At 33.6% G+C, this 21,736-nt stretch overlaps 2 protein-coding genes and 1 long non-coding RNA gene across 10 annotated transcripts in view; 2 read left to right on the forward strand and 1 right to left on the reverse strand.

Annotated features, from left to right (window-relative positions):
- The window catches only part of wrap73 (WD repeat containing, antisense to TP73), a 33,669-nt gene extending 26,413 nt beyond the window's left edge, over positions 1 to 7,256 (reverse strand). Inside the window, exons 1-3 of one of the 2 annotated variants that reach the window (XM_087262830.1) lie at positions 6,898 to 7,256; positions 3,382 to 3,451; positions 2,717 to 2,869 (exon numbers count right to left, since the gene is read on the reverse strand). In XM_087262830.1, coding sequence (XP_087118956.1) covers positions 2,717 to 2,869; positions 3,382 to 3,450 — 222 coding nt within the window. In that variant the 5' untranslated portion in view covers position 3,451; positions 6,898 to 7,256. 2 annotated transcript variants of the gene reach the window in all.
- Positions 1 to 21,736, forward strand: part of LOC147842870 (uncharacterized) — a 469,436-nt gene that overhangs the window by 185,828 nt on the left and 261,872 nt on the right. The gene's annotated exons all lie outside the window — the stretch shown is intronic.
- Positions 6,872 to 21,736, forward strand: part of tp73 (tumor protein p73) — a 93,986-nt gene continuing 79,121 nt past the window's right edge. For 3 of the 7 annotated variants that reach the window (XR_015496887.1, XR_015496888.1, XM_087262898.1), the window contains exons 1-2: positions 8,235 to 8,545; positions 19,384 to 19,479. Coding sequence is in view for 5 of the 7 variants with exons in the window: in XM_087262898.1 (XP_087119024.1) it covers positions 19,421 to 19,479 (59 nt within the window). In the remaining 2 variants the exon portion in view is untranslated. 7 annotated transcript variants of the gene reach the window in all.

Consider the following 21,736-nt stretch of genomic DNA (forward strand, 5'->3'; position numbering starts at 1 on the left):
TTATTTAAAATACTTTGAATGCTTTATATTTTGTTACAGACATACAGTGTCATCCTGCAACTGGTTTGCAGCATATGAAATGTCCCAAACACTATTTTAACTGTGCAAAATGGGCAAAAAAATTGTTTTTACTCTCTGATAGTAGAAACATGTAAAAAAAAATTGTTATATATGCATTAAAAAGCAGTCAGGAACAAGCGTTTTAATGTAAATTCGGACTACAGGTCCACATAAATGGACATCATTTATCTCTAAGTATCATCTTTTGATTTGATGCACTTTTAGGATTTATTCTAATTAAGTTGCAATAAGCCCAAATAGCAAAGAGAAATTAAATATGCATGTACAAAACACCTTGGGCCTTAACGCCCCTTTCACACGGGGCGTCAGCTTCAACGCTTCCCATTCACATTGTGGATCCGTCGGCGCCGCTTCAGTGGCATTGCTCACTGCAGAAGTTGGGACTTTCTCAACTTTTCAAGCGGCGACGGAAGCGCCAGCCAATCAGATCTCTGTATGCAAATACACCAGCTCAGACAGTGGCCTATTGCTGACTAATTTCATTGGCTAACGCTGCTATGACGATCGCGTCAGCCCTAACTTCAGACACACCCTGCCAGGCGTTGACGCTGAAGCCCCGTGTGAATGGGGCGTAAGAGGCTAAGATCTCAGGGGTTTGGAAAGACATGAGTGTGAGTAATTAATAAAATAATTTTCTTTTCTTTTTTTTCTTTCTTTACAAAAAACAAACACCTAATATTATTATAAATAATAACGGTTGTGCCAAAAATATTTTTAACCCTAATTTTGACCTCTCTGAAAAGCTTTGATTTATGAGGCCAAGTCCATCAAGTGTTGTTACAATGTTAAAAATCGCTAATGTCACGCCATTGATAAAAGCATCAAAGCCTCTTTTCTACTCGGTGTGAGTAGCAAGCGTTTTAGAAACCTTTCATAAAACCATCATTAAAAGACAAAACACTTTTAAAAAGATGCGGTCTGGCATGATGCTGCTGTGTTGGATACAACAAGCTACTTCATTTTTCAAAAAAAGGCTCTGTGCAAACCCTCTTAAACTGTGCTCAGTTTACAAAACAATTTGCTGTCAGATGCTCTGAACTAGGCATGGGACGATAACTGTTCTCAAGGTATACTGCAGTTTGGGTTTTAAAACCGCCAAGATTTTTTATTTATGTTTTTTTATTTTTGGTTTGTTTGTTTTTTAGGACAACAGTATCTCCAGCAGAAAGCATATCCAAAGATGCCATTTTCAATTGTAAAGAAATCTGTTTTTAAAACTAATGAAGACAGCAGAGGTCAATGATTTATTTGAATTATTTAGCCTGATGTGTTTACTGCTCTAAAATATTATAAATGTTTCTCAAAATAAAATCTATTGTGTTCAAAGGGGAAAAAAAAGTTTTTTTTTAGTTTTTTTTACACAGACATTTAAAAAGAACTTGATTTAGAGCAGTGACCACAATACCATCATACCGTGAAATTGTGATATTTTTATTCAAAGTTATCATATCGTCAGAATCTTATACCGGCCCATGCCTACTCTGAACAAACATATAATCCTCCAACGTGATCTGGGATGCCTTTAAAAACCAAACCATCCACTAAGATGTAGGGGTGTAATTAGATTTTATGCCACAAGATTTTGCAATAATAAAACGTGACAATATTTCTTGTTGAAAAAATGATTGTGAGGGAGAAAAAGTAAAAGTAACTTAAATACTTTATTACTTAATAAATAATTCATTATTTTTTTAATTCATGATACAATAATTGGCCAATTACTTTAACAAGGTAAAGTAGTAAGCAGTAATAGCAAAAAGGAATGATAATAATAATAATAATAATAATAATAATAATAACAATGATAATAATAATAATAATAATAACAACAATAATAAAAAAATACAATTAATAAAAGACACAATAAACATTTAAAAGACTCATGCCATTTTTCTTTCATGCTTTGTAACAGGATGGAATATAAAAGAATAAAACACTCTTCCCTAATTATGCATTTGCAAAGGTTATAAATAGTTACAAATGCAATTTATATAATAATAGCATATATAATAATAACATGTACAGTAATTGCGTATGAAGTAATGACTTGAATTCAAAAAAATAATTAGACAGGCTTTTTAATACTAGCATTTATTTCAACCATTTAAAAAATGGAGTGCAGAAAAAAAAGAAAATAAAGTTTAAAAATAAATAAATACAACAGTATAATGTGTTGTTATGTTTTGTGCCTGTTGTTCTATATGTGACATACAAGCTAGTTCACTGTATAGGGAACTGACACATACTATTTATATCACAGAGCCTATGCATTTATGCTTGGGTTTATTTTTTATAATTATTTACAGTGCTCTTAAGAAAAAAAGGTTTCAGTTTAGTTTTGAGGCTGGCTAGTTGAGGTATAAAGACTGGTATTTCAAATGCAAAACTGTGGTATCAAGCAAACCCAAGTGTAGACGACATCAGAGATCCCAAAACTTTCTATTTGGGATTTGGTAAAATAAATGCCTTTTTAATGACGAAGATGCATTAAGATGTAAAGCCGTAGTTTGCAAATAGTAGTTAGCAAATTTTATTTCTCCTCATGAAATGACGTTTTAGGACCACATGGGAAAAGAATAAAGTAAAAAATAAAGTAAAAGGTGCATCAATGAATGCAATCAGGAGTTTGTCGTACCTGCACAAGTCCTCTTTTGTACATGGCACAAAGGATGAAGAGAGAGTCTGAAGACCACTCCATGTGCATCACCTGGTCCAGGCATGTGTACAGGTGCACGATCTGAAGGGTGCCGATGTCCCGAACCACCAGGCGATACTGAACACAGGTGGCCTAAAACCCAAATTAATTGTGATAATTAATATGATAAATTTAAAGTAGTATGCATTTTGATCCCTTTTTTTTCACTTATTAGCCCCCAGTATATTTTCCCCCAATTTCTGTTCAACAGAGAGAAGATTTTTTTTTGAATAAGTAATTTCTAATAACTGATTTCTTTTATCTTTGCCATGATGATAGTACATAATATTTGACTAGATATTTTTCAAGATACTAGAATTCAGCTTAAAGTAACATTTATTGGCTTAACTAGGTTTATTTAGGGAAGTTTGGATATGATTAAACTAGGAAACATTAAAAACTGCTTTTACTCGAGCCAAAATAAAAAAAATTAAAAAGTCTTTCTCCAGAAGATAAAATATTATTGGGGATACTGTGAAAAATTCCTTCCTTTGGTAAACATCATTTGCAAAATATTTAAAAAAGAAAAACAAATCACAGCAGGGCTCATAATTTTGACTTCAACTGTATGATGATGATGTTAATAGCTGTAAGAACATTCTTACCAGATATTTCCCATCTGGAGAAACTTTGCAAAGTTGATTAGACTGCTTGAAGACCTCGGAGAAATTCATGCTAATGAAACCAACAGAGAAGAGAGAGAGAGAGTTTTAATTTTATTGCCATTTCAGCTTCTATGGCTAAGTCATGGCAAAAAGAAAATAGATCAAGTTTATCACGTTTTATAAAAACCAATTTTCTATAATTATAAAAATATTCTAACAATTAAAAGTCATCAACAGCAATAAATAATGTCCAGGGTAAAATACATAAATAGCAATAATGATCATATATAAGATAAAAATCTAAAACAGTTTTTTTAAAGTGTCCTTTTGATAAAAATTTTACAATTTTAGATGGATTCAAATTTAAAAATATTTCCTTTAAAGTTTCTCCAGATAAATATTGTTGTCTGATGACATTAAAAATGGGGCATTCCACAAGAATATGTTTAACTGTTTGGTTTTTGTTGCAATAAAGACATTTTGGGGGTTCTTCTCCTTTGAGTAAATGTTCATGCGTGAGTCTCATGTGCCCAATGCGGCATCTTCTATAAACAATCTAATCGTGTCTTGACTTAAAAAATAAATTGGATTTTTTTCCTATTTCAGGCTGAATTTCAAAACGTTTGTTTTTTGGGCACTGATTCCATTCTGTTTGCCATTTGTTAAGAATATAGCCTTTTATAAGTGGCTTTAGATCTGAAGGTGGGATTTTACAGTTCTTCAGCTTTCCTGCTAGGGCTGTTTTGGCAGCTTTGTCGGCTTGTTCATTCCCAAGAAGTCCGGTATGTCCTGGGATCCAGCAGAAGACTATATTATAAAACTTTAGCTGTAATTCGTTCACTTTGATAAAAATGTCAATGATAATGGGATGCTCCAGTTTAAAAGAATTCAATGTCTGTAGACAAGATTTAGAATCAGAAAAGATTATAAAATTGTGTCCTTTAGCATTTTCAATGTGTTCTAGAGCTAAAAAGAGAGCCTTTGCTTCAGCTGTAAAGATTGAGCTTTGATCAGGAATGCGAATGCCGTAGTGTGATTGACCCATTACTATTGCTGCAGAAACATGACTGTCCTTTTTTGATCCATCTGTGTATATTGGAATATGGGTAGGATAAGATTGTCTTATGTCAACCAACAGAGAATCTTAGATTAGTAAGTGAAAAGACAAATATGATAACATTTTATGTGATTGCTCTGATCCAATAATCACGTCATGTACTCACTGATCTGGCCAATCTTGTGAATCGATCACAAGTGTTTGTTACTTGTTTACAAGCAGAGGAAGATGCACGTGCATGTCCGGGTTATTGATCAGCAGCACTACAGCAGATGATCTTACCATTCTTTTTTCTATCCGTTTTATCAATTCTTTTTTGTAAAGCTGCTTTCGACCATTACATCTATGCAACATCCTTAATTTACTTTCTTGGGTAAGGCGAGATCTCATACTTAGAGGGAAAATGTGCTAATGCAATGGCAAAGTTATATAAAGCTTGAAGCATCAGAACAGTACGTTGTATCGGCCGATCACAATTTCAAGGAATTGGTACTCACTCAGTATCGGCTGCAAAAATCCTGATCGGAGCATCCCTAAAACCTACTGTTTCAAAATATTTTAAATGTTGCTTAAAATAAAATAGATTATGTTCAATGGGGGATTTTTTTTACCCAGACATTTAAAAACAACATTTCAGAGCAGTTGTCACAATATTATGATACTGTGAAATTTTTACCCAAGGTTATCATACCATCAGAATCTTATAATGGCCCATGCCTAGTCACAATTATTAATGACTCAACTTATTTACATTGACATTTTGCAGACACTTTTATCTAAACTTACAAGTAAGGATAAACGAATCATCTCAAAATTAGTGTGATCATCTTACTGCAGTTATTTAAAAACAATTGTTAAAACTACAGCAGAATTTGTATAGTTCATGTAACAGTTCAAGTCGTGCCACAGAAAATTATTATTGGTTTTTTTTTGTTTTAGTATATTTACTTGCCTACATTTCTTGCTTTTTCAAAATATGACATGTATGTGTATGAATATATATATATATATATATATATATATATATATATATATATATATATATATTCATACACATACATGTCATATTTTGAAAAAGCAAGAAATGTAGGCAAGTAAATATACTAAAACATTAGTTATTTACTTAAAATATAATAAACATTCGAGAGAATATTCAAACACAAAGAGAATGTCAATAGATTACTATAATACAATAATGTAGCACATCTTAGTCATTTGCAAGTAATTAAATAAGATTACATTTTTACAATCTTTTATATATATTATATATATATATATATATATATATATATATATATATATATATATATATATAATATATATAAAAGATTGTAAAAATGTAATCTTATTTAATTACTTGCAAATGACTAAGATGTGCTACATTATTGTATTATAGTAATCTATTGACATTCTCTTTGTGTTTGAATATTCTCTCGAATGTTTATTATAAACGCGATAAAACAGCATATTGTTCATCAGTTTTATAATAACGTCACTATTATTATATGTTATTACTATTATTATATTATACATAAGCTAGCTAACGTTACTTAAAAGTTATAATTTTGTGGTAAAATATGACATAGACATGCTCTCAAAAGCAAGTTTCCAAATTCGTAAGGTTAAGTCTCGCCCAGGTAATATTATGACTACTTTGTAATATGATTTAGTCTTTAAAAACGACAACATTTTAATTTATTTCGTCAGCTTTTAGGAAAAGGTAAACGCTCCGTACTCTGCAATGTGCATAACATTTACTAAAGTTAATGTAACATAGATGGTGTGTTAACATCTTACCTTTTTTAATGAATTATGTGTTAATCCGACGAGCTAACCGGCCCGTTTTTAAGTCCTTCGCAGGACAAAACAAAGCCGCACTCATCAGAACCAACGAAGCTTTTTTGAGGTCTCAACCGAATCCCGGATTATTGTTTCGGAAGTTACGTTTCACGAAACGCTCGTTTGTGTTTTGCACATGGCCAATCAGCGCTGTGCTTATATGTCAGTGTCACAGGGGAATTATGGGAGATGAAGTTTCACCGTCTAATTCAAGTATCCCTTAAAATGTAGCAAAAAATGACTTAAAAATCAAAGTATAACATTTTAAAATGTAAAATTATTTTATAACACGTCTAATTAAACCCCAAAACGTCTTTATGTTGTAAAACGAGCAAGGTTATTTAAATAATCGATTATAAACGCTATTGTTGGAGACTTTTAACATATTTCTAGTCTATAAAACAGTCCGTCACGCCTTACGCATAAATACCTGATGGGTGAGAATGTAAAAGTCAAGCTTTAATCGCATTTTCACGACCTCTTGATATGGGATTAGTGTTTCCCGCTCGTGTGCGCCCAAACGGCGGCTAAAAAACGCCTCCTCCCGTCCCCCACCAATTCCCCCAACCCAACCCTCCACAGCCAAGAGCACTCACTCCGTGAGCCTATTTACCCTATACCTGCATAATCAGCCTCATCTCCCGCTCTCTCATAACCTATATAACCTAAAACAAAAATAGTAATTCAGCGTGGTTATGATGTTCAACGGCTTAATCCGCAGTTCATGACAGGGCTGTAGTTTCCGCGGGTCAGCAGCAGGTCAAGGATTTTGGGATCCAGAAAACATCACCATAGTTTGGTCCAAGCCAGGAATATCACTTCTTTGGTAAGTAAATATACAATAAATAGTTTGTTTGAACTCTGCCTTTTTTTAAAAAGAAGAGAGTTATTTGATTTATTTATTATCGACAGGGCTGAGGTAAACGTTTAGCATTTAAACCCACCCACTTTAAGTGGTCGTGTTTTCATCATCCAGTATGACAGTTTATTATTAATACACACCGTAAACATCAACACTTAGGTAAAAAATTCTAAATATGTACATTTATAAAGGTTAATAAATGTGTACACGATTTAATAAGTAACAAAATTAGGGTTCGTTTTTATTTAACAAATTAATTTTTAACATTACATATATAATTTACAAAACCTTAAGTGCACTATTGCGATTTAATCTGTTCATTTTTGACTAACATAACAGTTAAAAAATCGATGAGTGTCCTACAAAATTGATGCAGCGGTCAGAGTTCACTATGATAATTGTCTGTCAACATGTACAGTAGACTAAACCTTATGCTCGATAAGACACACGAAGTTCTGAGGAAAGCGCTAGGTTTTTTCCCCAGTACTTGACACTATTATTCATTAAACGCCAGTCTACCGCGTGTATTTTTTTCTCTTTATTATATTATATTATATTATATTATATTATATTATATTATAAATTATTATATTGTAGATTATTATATTATATTATAAATTATTATATTGTAGATTATTATATTATATTATATTATATGATGTTATATTATATTATACTATACATTTACATATTATAATATATTATATTATATTATTATAGATTATTATATTATGATATATTATGATATGTTAGGCTACATTATTATTTTATAGACTATTTTAAAAATATTAAGCTCTTTTTCACTTACATTAAATAAATGTTACATACGTAGAATTAATCTGCAAAAACAATTATAGGCTACTATTAATATGTTAAACCTTTTAAATTAACCCTTTTAATTAGCTTTTAAAGTAAAAAATAAAGATGAATGAAATCCGTGAAAATAAAATATATATTAGGCTATACATACAAATTTAATGGTCTGTAGAATTATATGTACTGCATTTAATACTATTTATTGTATATATAATTTAATTATTTATTTTATATAATTTAGCATGACTATTTATTATTTGTATAATGTCAAATGAAGGCAGAGTGTGTGACGGGCGGCTTTTGTGTAATTCGTTGTCAAGGCTGCTGCGTTAGTTTAACACTGCGCTCAATGGAGTTTTGGTCTCTCGATGGAGTTTTTAGTATTAATTAATATTCTGTAATTCTGTAATAATAATATGTATTGTCTTTTTTATTTGGACATATGCCAAAGTTATATTTTGGTCTGAACTTGAACTGTACAGAGGAAGGATTTAGCGCTTTTATTGTCCGTGACGCATTAACAGGTGAATTTCCTCTCAGTGTTTCTGCCATGCCTGATCTTTTTTGGGGGCATTTCGACGTGAACGTCGGTAAGAAACTGCTTCATTCGTTTTAAAACACAAAGCCTTTGTCAAGTGATAATTCAATTCTCCGCTTGAATCCCTGTTGAGTGTGTATAATTGCTGGCAGAGCCTTAACTTCTCTCGAGGTGGCATCTACCACGGGAATACAGGTCAAAATTAGTAAACACGACAAATTTCCTCGCTCGTGAAACTACACTTCGGACTTGACATTTATGAGGTTCAGTTATTAAATTTTGTTATCAGTAACCCTTTTGTATTTAGCAACTTTTTATTTTCTAAAGTTTCTATCCAAAATTAGCAGGAGAGAACCATATGTTGGAGCAAAATGTGCTTTGTAGCCTACAATATGTTAATATTATTATTTATTTGTGATTATAATATGGTGTTTTCTTGTGCTTAATGAGTTTTAATTTAGTAAAGCTTTTTATTTTGTTGCATTTTTCAATGAAGGCCGTCTTTTCATGCGTTGTTACCGAGGGAACAGACGCGACGCGCGCTGCGCAACAGCAAATATGTGTTCCGCATGAAGGCACTTATAAGAGAAAAGACTTTATCCTTTTTCTTTATTATTATTATTATTATTATTATTATTAGGCTGGCTTGTGTAGCAAGCCAGACTACTGTTATCCTATTAAACTTATTATTATTTTTATTAATATTATTATTCTTCTTCTGAGACTAAAAACTAAACTCTATCTCGTCCTAGACCTTTCAAGCTATGACCATCAAACTCGGGTCAGACCTCCGAACTATTCTGACTCGAGTTGCTATATCCTTTCCGACTGATCCGACTTTCGGTTTCCCGAAAAACGTCCCGGGACCGTCGGAAAAATCCCATAGACGTAACATTGGATCAAACTTTGTGACCTCATAACTCCGCATCAGAATGTCACACAGACTTCTAACTGGGCTCATTTAACTCAGACTATCAAACTGCCAATGACTGACCACCTTTAAACTTTCTGGCCACGCCCTAGCAACCACTTTTGGACCCTAGAAACCGTCCCATAGACTTCCATTGCAAAAGACTCTCATTGACTTTACATGGGATCAAACTTTGTGAGCTCATAACTCTGCATCAAACTGTCCTACAGACTAATGGCTGAGCTCATTTAACTCAGTCTAGCCAGCAGCCAATCACCGATGGCCTTTTAACTTTCTAGCCACACCCTAACAACCAGATACTGCACCCTAGCAACTGTCCCATAGACTACCATTAAAGAGGTTCAGACTGATAATGTCATGCTGCAGTGTGATAGAGACATGGGGGTTGTTTTTAACTGTTCATACTGGCAAGAAGCTTTGATACATCATCTGTCTAAGCTGTCAATCAACTCCATAGCAACAAAACAGACTAACCTAGCAACGATATAATAGCAGCTATATCTCAGCATCAGAACATCGTAGAGAGGCGGGGGTTGGCTTGTTTGAATAAGGCTCGCACACATCTATCTATCTATCTATCTATCTATCTATCTATCTATCTATCTATCTATCTATCTATCTATCTATCTATCTATCTATCTATCTATCTATCTATCTATCTATCTATCTATCTATCTATCTATCTACCTCTATCTATCTATCTATCTATCTATCTATCTATCTATCTATCTATCTATAACTATCTATCTATCTATCTATCTATCTATCTATCTATCTATCTACCTCTATCTATCTATCTATCTATCTATCTATCTATCTATCTATCTATCTATCTATCTATCTATCTATCTATCTATCTATCTATCTATCTATCTATCTATCTATCTATCTATCTACCTCTATCTATCTATCTATCTATCTATCTATCTATCTATCTATCTATCTATCTATCTATCTATCTATCTATCTATCGACCTCTATCTATCTATCTATCTATCTATCTATCTATCTATCTATCTATCTATCTATCTATCTATCTATCTATCTATCTATCTATCTATCTATCTATCTATCTATCTATCTATCTATCTATATATCTATCTATCTACCTCTATCTATCTATCTATCTATCTCTATCTATCTATCTATCTATCTTTCTATCTATCTATCTATCTATCTATCTATCTATCTATCTATCTATCTATCTATCTATCTATCTATCTATCTATCTATCTATCTATCTATCTATCTACCTCTACCTATCTATCTATCTATCTATCTATCTATCTATCTATCTATCATGCTAACAACATGCTAATTCATGCTAGAATCATGCTAGTTACATGCTAATTCATGCTAGAATCATGCTAGTCACATGCTAAGTCATGCTAGAATCATGCTAGTCACATGCTAATTCATGCTAGAATCATGCTAACAACATGCTAATTCATGCTAGAATCATGCTAATTTATGCTAAAATCATGCTAGTAACATGCTAATCCATGCTAGAATCATGCTAACAACATGATAATTCATGCTAGATTCATGCTAGTAACATGCTAATTCATACTAGAATCATGCTAGTATCATGCTAATTCATGCTAGCATCGTGCTAACAACATGCTAATTCATGCTAGAATCATGCTAGTAACATGCTAATTCATGCTATAATCATGCTAATTCATGCTAGAATCATGCTAGTAACATGCTAATTCATGCTAGAATCATGCTAACAACATGCTAATTCATGCTAACAACATGCTAATTCATGCTAGAATCATGCTAACAACATGCTAATTCATGCTAGAATCATGCTAGTGAAATGCTAATTCATGCTAGAATCATGCTAACAACATGCTAATTCAAGCTAGAATTATGCTAGTAACATGCTAATTCATGTTAGAATCATGCTAACAACATGCTAATTCATGCTAGAATCATGCTAGTAACATGCTAATTCATGCTAGAAGCATGCTAACAACATGCTAATTTATGCTAGAATCATGCTAGTAGCATGCTAATTCATGCTAGAATTGTGCTAATTCATGCTAAAATCATGCTAGTAACATGCTAATTCATGCTAGAATCATGCTAGTAACATGCTAATTAATGCTAGAATCGTGCTAATTCATCCTAAAATCATGCTAGTAACATGCTAATTCATGCTAGAATCATGCTAGTAACATGCTAATTCATGCTAGAATCGTGCTAACAACATGCTAATTCATGTTAAAATCATGCTAACAACATGCTAATTATTGCTAAAATCATGCTAGTAACATGCTAATTCATGCTAAAATCATGCTAACAACATGCTAATTCATGCTAAAATCATGCTAGTAGCATGCTAATTCATGCTAGAATCATGCTAACAACATGCTATTTCACGTTAAAATCATGGTAATAACATGCTAATCTATCTATCTATCTATCTATCTATCTATCTATCTATCTATCTATCTATCTATCTATCTATCTATCTATCTATCTATCTATCTATCTATCTATCTTTTCATACTTTTTAAAACTGTTTAAACTAAATAAACTATTACCGTCAGGCTTTCACAAGCCAGCCTCAAAGTTTGTTCTCAAACTTTAAGAATCTAGTTATTATTATTATTATTATTATTATCCCTTTGACTGCCCGCTCTAAATGGTTGACCTTGTTTTCACTGTTTTAAATACTGGTTTACACACACAGCATTGTTGGTTCACAAAAAAAAAAAAATCAAACAAACATAATCCTGTTGCGCTTCTGCGCTTGATATAGATTTTATTGTAAAAACAAACAAACAAGAAAGCATGTTGAATGAGAATCTGAATTATTTAAATAGCATACATAAAAAATAAAGATTATTTAGTGTTATAAAATGTTTTGTTTTGATAATTTTTTAAAATAAATTGGTCTTACACTTACATTTTTACCTTATACTGACATATCAACCATTTGGTAGAGGCTGATATTTTAGAAATTATGGGATGTGTTGAAAATAATGCATTGAGTGGATAAATAACGACATTAAGTGTTAAGAAATGCAATCCAAATATTTTTTCTTGGTGGGTTATTATTATTATTATTATTATTATTATTATTATTATTATTATTATTATTATTATCCCTGGAAACAGGAAAAGCATGTTAAATGAGAATATGAATTATTTTAATAGCATACTTCAAAAAAAAAAGATGATCTAATGTTCAAAATAATATTATTTTGATCATTTTTTTAAATAAATATTTTTCATATGTATTTATTTTGGTACTTTTACCATAAACTGACATCAACCATTTGGTAGAGGTTTATATTTTAGAAATTATGGGATGTGTTGAAAAAAATGCATTGAGTGTGTTAGCGGCATTAGGTGATAAGAAATGCAAATCAAAGGTTTTTTTCTTGGTGGGGTAGTAAAAGGGTTATTATTATTATTATTATTATTATTATTATTATTATTATTATTATTATTTATTATTATTATTATTATTATTTATGAATAATAATAAAAATAATAATAATAATAATACATTTAATAATAATAATACATTTAAAATAACATATTTTACATTACCCGTCTTAACAAGACGGACATGCTAGCAAAAAATAAGGCAATAAAAATATCTCAATAAAATATCCAGTATATGTTAATAACAGCTGTTTTGGTGATTCAATTTTTGTATTTTTTTTTATTTGATTATTTATTTTTGGGGAAATAAAATGAAATTGATATTTCAATGACGCTTTTAACCAAAAGGCTGATTTTTCTGTTTTCTTTTAGGGAAGAATTGTAACAATATTAATGATCATCTTTGTTGATACCAAATAATAAAAATAAAATTCTATTTAAAAATAGCTGATATACCAAAAACTATTTTAATGCATATTTAAATCAAGAATCACTTGATCAAACTCGATTTATATTTTATGATTTGCTTGCTGCAGATCACTAAACACTAACTTAAATATTTTTACTGGTTCCAATATGTTTTTACATTTTATTTTTACTTAAATATATCAGTTTTGCTGAATGATGATAATTGGACATTATTTCCATTTATTTTTCACACAAAAAGTAAACTTTTAAGAAGACATTACTAAAACAAAGTGCTTCATGTATGTTGGAAGGAATATCTAGATTTTGAACCAAGTACAGTTTAGGTTATCTTTTATATTTTTGCAGTAAGACTTTTTAAAGGCATTATTGTACTGTTGATATTTTACCGAACAACCCAACATGCTTGCATGATTTTTTAACCCCTGTATAATAACCTACGGAAATCAATGTGATTGATATTTTCTGCAATCTGACCTAATTTACATGAATGCGAGTGAAATAAAAATGTTAATTTAGCTAGATATTTTTCACAATGTGCGGCATGGGGGCTCAGTGGTTAGCACAGTCTTCTCAAAGCAAGAAGGTTGCTGGTTCGAGTCCCAGCTGGGCCATTTGGCATTTCTGTGTGGAGTTTGTATGTTCTCCCTGTGTTGGCGTGGGTTTCCTCGTGGGTGCTCCAGTTTCCCTCACAGTCTAAAGTCATGCACTATAGGTGAATTGAATAAACTAAATTGGCTGTAGTGTATATGTGTGAATGCAAGAGTGTATGGGTATTGGGTTATGGCTGGAAGGGTGTCTGCAGTGTAAAACATATGCTGGATAAGTTGGCAGTTCATTCCGCTGTGGCGACCCCTGATTAATAAAGGGACTAAACCGAAAAGGAAATGAATGAATGAATGAAATTGGCCATAGTGTGTGAATGTGAGAGTGTATAGGTGTTTCCCAATACTGGGTTGCAGCTGGAAGGGCATCCGCCGTGTAAAACATATGCAGTTCATTCCGCTGTGGCAACCCCTGATGAATAAAGAGACTAAGCCGAAGGAAAATGAATAAATGAATGAATTTTCCACAATATGATAATGAGATAAATACAATAAAAAAACAACATTTGCTGCTTGTTTAAACTATTTGTTTAAAATGAGCTGAAACAACACATCATGAAGTTTAGGACAACTTAATTGTTTTAAGTTCAATCTACTTAAATTTGTAAAAACTAACATGTTAACTTAATTCCTTTATGTTGTCCCAACACAAATTGATTGTGAGGAACCCAGCATTTTTACAGTGTAAGTTAAGTAAATAGGGTATATTATATCCTTTGATTTTAAATCACAACCACATTGTTATTATATATTAATAATCTGCTTTCAAAGCTGATTTAATGATGTGAAAACTGAGAAGTTGTATGGGTTGTGAGAGTAATTTTAGTCTCTTCAACTGCTGCAGGCTCGCTTTCGATTTGTTGGCTTGTTCCTCTTGTGTAGCGCTGGTTTCCTGTGAGTAATGTGATGGAGGAAGTGTGGTCTGTAGGGCAGTTGCAGTGAATCAGTTAAAGGCAGGTTTGGGCAAGTCAATCTGGCATCTTTTATTCTGAATCTGCACATCCAGCCTCAAAATCTGCAGGGATGGAGAGATGCATTGGCCAGCAGGGTGGAAATTACTTTTAAATTGATGCCTGTGTGGGTTCATTTTTTTACACACAATGATATTATTATTATTATTATTATTATTATTATTATTATTATTATTATTATTATTATTATTATTATAACTATTTTAGAGTACACTCAAACAATATATTTTTTTTTATTTGTTCAAACTACTTATTTAAAATGAGCTGAAACAACACAATTCTTGAGATTTCATTGGGACAACTTAATTTTTTAAATGTTCAATCCACATAAATTTGTTAAAAGTGTTAAGTCAACTTAATCAATTTGTGTTGGAACAACATGAATGAATTGTGTGGATCCCTGCATTTTTTACAGTGTACAATCAAAACAATAATGTTTGTTGTTTGTTCAAGCTACTAATTTAAAATCAACTGAAACAACACAATTATTGATTTTTTTAGGAGAACAACTTAATTGTTTTATGATCAATCTACTAAAACTTGTAAACTTAATTCCTTCATATTGTCCCAACACAAATCGATTGTGTGGAAGCCGGCATTTTTTAAACTGTTCAAACTAGACTGTAAAAATATCTGTAAATTAGCAATTTTTAAATGAACAATTTTTTATTCATGTTTTTATTAGTACTATTGCACTGTTAAAAAAATCCTGGTTGCCTTAAAATTTTAAGTTAAATCAAATCAAACTTTTGGGCTCTATTTTGACGGTCCATGCGCAGAGCGCAAAACGCAGGGCGCAAACGCTTTCAGGGCATGTCAGGACGCATTTTTGCTAATTTAAGGACGGGAAAATCCGCTTTGCGCCGTAGCGCATGGTCTGAAAGGGTTGAGCTTATTTTCTTAATGAGTTATAGGTGTGTTTTGAGAATAAACCAATTAGAGTCTCATCTCCCATTCCCTTAAAGAGCCAGCTGTTTCGCGCCAAGCGCATTTGCTATTTACAGGACGTAAAGTAAGTCTAAGTGGAAAAAATGAGCATTTCACAAGCTAAAAGTTAACAGTTTTTTAACAGAAAACTGATAAACAGAGCATCTACTGCGTGAGAATGAGAGATAATGGAACTACTTTCACATTCGCTCTTGGATAGGGAAACCTTTACGCACAGACATTAATTAGTCTATAAATAATTAATTTCTTTTGTTAAGCGCAAATATTCGTTTCAAAACTATTTCTAAATTCAGTTCACAATGGCTCAGTAGTTAGCACTGTTGCCTCACAGCAAGAAGGTTGCTGGATCGAGCCCCAGCTGGATCAGTTGGCATTTCTGTGTGGAGTTTGCATGTTCTCCCCATGTTGGCGTGGGTTTCCACCGGGTGCTCCGGTTTCCCCAACAGTCCAATCACATGCAGTATAGGTGAATTAAAGAAACTAAATTGGCCATATTGTATGAGTGTGTGTGCATGTGAGAGCGTATGGGTGTTTCCCAGTACTGGGCTGCGGCTAAAAGGGCATCCGTAGTTGGCAGTTCATTCCGCTCTGGCAACCCCTGATAAATAAGAGATTAAGCAGAAGGAAAATGAATGAATGAATATGTTTCTTAAATGCCATGTTTTATTATGTAAATGAGGCACTGTTTTGATAAATAAATGTTCATTTGCATACATTTCTAGCATAGAAATCTGTACGCTGGATGATGTCAGATTTTTTTTTTTTTTTTTACATTAGAAAAGGGGTTTTAAGCATCCTTTTTTATCACTCCATAATTTAGACAATACTACAAATAGCCAGAAATGTTGCCTATAATCAGGCAAATTCTATGTAAACACATCCCACTGTAAAAATGTCTGAATATTAATAAAACTGTAAAGTTTGGTGTATGTAGATCGCCACCTTGGAATTATCAGGTTCTATCTGCGTTCTGAATGATTTTGAGATATTGAGCTTCAAAGTTTTTGCATTCCATAGCAAACAGTGTGTGTGTGTAACATTTGTTTTTTAAAATAAAAGTCTTAAAAATGTAAACAACTTATAAAAAAACAGCCCATAATGTAAATAAGTTGTCATTTAATAAGAATATATGAATAACCCAACTTTGACAAAAATGTCAGATAGAACCTTATAATTCTAAGGTGACGAAATGCTGCTGAAGTGTAGATGTAAGCAGGAGTCAAAGCAGAAGACAAATAATGTCACTTAGGGTGCTTTCACACCTACACTTTTGTTTCGGAACGTGTCTCGTTTGCCCAGTTAGCGCGGTTCGTTTGGCATATGTGAACAGGGCAATCGCGCTCTTTTCCGCGCCAAAGTAATCGCTCCGAGATTGCTTGAATGAGGTGGTCTCGGCTCGATTGAAACGAACTCTGGAGCGGTTCGATTGCAGTGAGAAAGCGATCCGATCAGAGCACGGTTATATCACAGTGTTTTATGGATATGTAATAGGCATACGGCTATATGAAGAGAGAATTACCGTACGTTCACACCGAAAGCGGCGTGTACACACCGAAAGTAGCCGGAAGGCATTCATTTTCAATGAGAGCCGGCGGCGATAGGCGTCGATAAGCGGCGAGGAGCAGCGCGGCGCGTCTTCGCCGGCGTGAGCGTCGAGGAGAGTTGAAATGAAGTCAACTTTATGGTAATGAGCTTTGACGCGGTTCGGCGGCAAGCAATCAGAATGAAGACGTCCACCGCTTGATAGCAGTTCAGGGAACACAGACCTGTGAACTTTGGTTCCGACCACAGTTGTTCCCAAGGGTTTGATTATTGCGGTCGCCGGATTTCCCATTATTTACAATGTTTTCTTACAGGAACATGCATCAAATAAGTTACTGGCGAGTTACTGATGTTCATTAATGTTATATAAATTTATCTTTAAAAAGCGGGAATCTCACACGATGTGACAGTACAAAACAGTACTGCTGCTTCAGGATATTTCAGACATATGGACACATATTGGATAAATAGAGCAAAGCCACGCCACACGCAACTTGATCTTCCATTGTTGTATGAATTTGATAAGAAGTGCGCAACATTTTCACGCTCTCGCTGCTTTCGGTGTGAACGTACGGTTATGAGTAGGGCGGGAAGTTTCGCGAGTCTCCGGATGCCCGCAAACGAGTAATGATCTCCCGGTAATCTCGCGTCTCCCTCCCGGTCCTTAAATAGGCATCGTCGCGCACACTTCTCACCCCTTCCCCACCGCATCTCTCCTCAGACACGTCGCGCGCGTGCACCCTGTCAATCACCACCAAACCACCACCTCTCCTGACAGCTGAGCAGGACGCTGCAAAATAAACCCTGACACTCTGACCAATGTGAGGAGAGTTTACTTGCACGTGACTTGTTTCAGCTCTTTTGGTCCGATTAGAAACTTTGCAGTGTGAAAGTGAACCGCTCCAAGAGCAAAGAGCAACAATGTAACAATTGTAATCTCTGTTTCAGAACAACTGAATCGATTCACAGGTGTGAAAGCACCCTTAAAAATGTATTTTGGATGTTTTCTTTACAATGACTGGAAAAAAAGATTTTTGCCTGCAGTTTCTTACCTTAAAAAAGCAATTGTTACTCACTTTTTACTCTCCCTTTAGTTTTATTTGTCTGTTAAACATAAAAGAAGATAATCTTGAAAAAAGCTGAATTTCGATAACCCTTAACTTTCATAGCAAGAATCACAAATACTATGCAAGTAAATGGTTACAGGGTTTCCAACATTTTCCACTCTGTAATTCCGTAACCTGATTTCACCAAGTAGGAAACGGTCCTGTATTAACATCTATGTTGATCCTGGAACAACAATCCAATCAGCCAATCAGAATGAAGGGATATGTTTATCGTTTATGTTAATTTTAAACTTGCGGTTAGGTTTATGCACTTCCACATGAGTGTTATCTAACTATTATTCTCCTCTGATTTTGGGAATAATTTACAAATTTACAGTTATGGTTGGGTTTAGGTATTGAGAATAGGTTTGGATTACATTTTCCAACAAAAACGATGTTCCAGGATTAACATACTGTAGATGTTAGTCCAGGATCTCATCATACTTTACCGTTAATTCCGTTAATCATTTATTTACCCTCATATAGTTTCAAACCTTTATTTTTTTACATCATATACTGTGATGAAAACAAGCCCACCAGCTCGTCTCCAGGGGGAGAAATTTGAGTTCGTAAGGGGAAAAAAAGCTGGCTTACTCGCAAAGCACTGTCATGCAAGGTCATGTTTATTTACAGCGCCAAAAAGTCCATCCACATGTGCAAAATAAAGAAAAATCTAAATGTACCAAAGAAACAACAAACAGGAAAATAAAATCTGCAAAAATACACTCCAGTTAAATCTACAAAAATAAAATAATAATAACGATAATAACAGGTATCCACAATATAAGAATTCACTTGAGGCACCACAGTAGCACTCCTGCATCGACTTGGTAAACAAGTGTTGTTTAATAGTTGGGCTCTGGCTTATATAGCCCAAATTTTGACTTACTGCATGGGGTCTTTACCGGTGCTTTGTCATGGATGTGCTCTAGTAAATGTTGTTTTGCTGTGATTTTCAGTGTGATCTGCCCTGCGGTGGATTGTCCAACATCCAAGATGTCCCAGTCGTCCACCGCTGATGAGGGTCCAACCTTTGAGCACTTGTGGAGTACCCTGTGAGTTCATTCACACTCATTAAATACATTTTTTGTCGTGTCACGTTTAATTTGCACTATTTATTGCATTCTAGTTAATTCATTTTAAGGAATAGTTCACCCAAAACAATTTATTCCCCTCACTTGTCCAAACTGCTTTTTTATTCTGTTGAACACAAAAGAAGATATCCTGAAAAATACTGAAAACCTGTAACCATTGACTTACATAGTACTTGTGTACTATGTAACCATTGACTTACATAGTACATTACTATGAAAGTCAATGATTACAGGTTTTCAGCTTTCTTCAAAATATACTTAAACAAACAAACTTAAACAGGTTTGGAACAAGTAAAGGGAGAGTAATAATACGTACATTTTAATTTTGGGGTGAACTATCCCTTTAATTGAGTTTGCAAATTTGGTTTCACAAATATAACAATAATAATGTAAATAATTTGAACCAATTCATGCATTTATACTTCAATATTCCATCAATTAATGTTATTGAATAAATATATAGTAATTATAAAAGGAACGCAACAATTCATTTTTCACTACGGTAATGAGAACTGGTGGAAATGCGTTCAAATTGCTTGAAAATATTGCTGTATTGCACAAAAGGGGGGTTTGCAAATGTTTTTTTGTTTTTTTTAATCATTCCATAATTTAAAAAATGCAACAAATAGCCAGACATGTTGCATATATCCAGTATGAACACATCCCTTTGTAAAAATATCAGAATCGAACAAAAAAAAACTGTGAATTTTAAAGTATGTAAATGCTGCTGAAGTGAATCCTTCATTCATTCATTCATTTAATTTATTCATTTAGTCATCCATTTTGCTTCGGCTTAGTCCCTTTATTTATCAGAAGTCGCCACAGCACAATGAACCACCAACTATACTGCCGTATGTTTTACGCTGCGCTTCCAGCTTCAACCCATTACTGGGAAACATCCATACACTCTCATTCACACACATACACTACGGACAATTTAGTTAATCAATCAACAAATCAATCAACAATCAGCGGTGAATCAAAACCAGTACGATTGACGGCAATAGTTTAAAAGCCTCTTACCCTAAAAATATCTAAAGTGTGTTTTCTACAAAAAGACTAAGCTGGTTATGTTTCACAGCTGTCTTTTTCTTTTTTTCATGAAGTTTATTCATAACCTATTTCGAGAGGAGCATGTGATTATGATCACACGGCTGGTTCTGCATTAGCATGCATGATCCACCAATCAGGCCATTCCTAACCCACTATAAAGAGCCAGGGTTTTTTCACTACAGTCATCTTCGATTTGAAGAATCCCCCCTTCCACCCCTACCTTTTCACCTTTCCCTCCATAGGGCAGCACGGTGGCCCAGTGACTAGCACTGTCGCCTCACAGCAAGAACGTCACCGGTTCTAGTCCTTTAACAGGCTGGTGGTCATTTCTGTGTGTAGTTTGCATGTTCTTCCCGTGCTTGCGTGGGTTTTCCCCGGGTCCTCCGGTTTCCTCCCACATTCCAAAAACATGCACAACAAGTAAATTGATAAATCAAAATTTTGCAATACAGGAAATCCCATAATGCAGCATATCTTTTAATAGCATTCAATTTTTAGTCATCAGCTCTTATCAAGGGGGAACCTTCGAGCTCAGGGCTCTCTCCCGGGACAGCATGCCAAACTTGCTTATAATAAATCATCAGCTAAGTGTGAACTCTTGAAGCTCGACATTACGAGCACTGCTCCGTTTGAGCTCTTGCAATCTGCGTTTAGCCGGTAGAGCTCGCGCAGAGCGGAGCTCTCAGTAAGGGACCATCAGAAAAGTGCTTTTTTTTTTCGTTTTTTTTTTTTTTTGCTCCATCCTGCGTGTTTTATTTTAAACACTACTAATTTTCTCTTAAATGAGCACAAACAGTTATTAAAGTAGTCGAATGCTTCATTGTAGATCTGTGCATTCTTACATTAACACCTCTGTTATTAAACAAAACACAATGAGAGATTCATTTGCGGCTCTTCACTAAATAACTAACTTTAATCAATATGCAAATACAATTAAAAGTGAAATAGATTTTATAGCTTTATTTAATTTCTGGATAGGCCATTGATTTTAATAGGCTAAACCTTTTATTTTATTGTCAATATTTTCTAATGTTTGCTATGTATTCTATTTGAAGCTATTTGTTGTCCCATATTTTTTACATCCCAACGTTGACAGATTGCTAATCAATAAATAGCTATAGTGCTATCTGTTAGTTTTAACGTCAGCTAATGTTATGGAAGGGCA

Source organism: Danio rerio, chromosome 8 (assembly GCF_052040795.2).
Source record: "Danio rerio strain M-AB ecotype USA chromosome 8, GRCz13ab, whole genome shotgun sequence".
Lineage (NCBI taxonomy): Eukaryota > Metazoa > Chordata > Actinopteri > Cypriniformes > Danionidae > Danio > Danio rerio.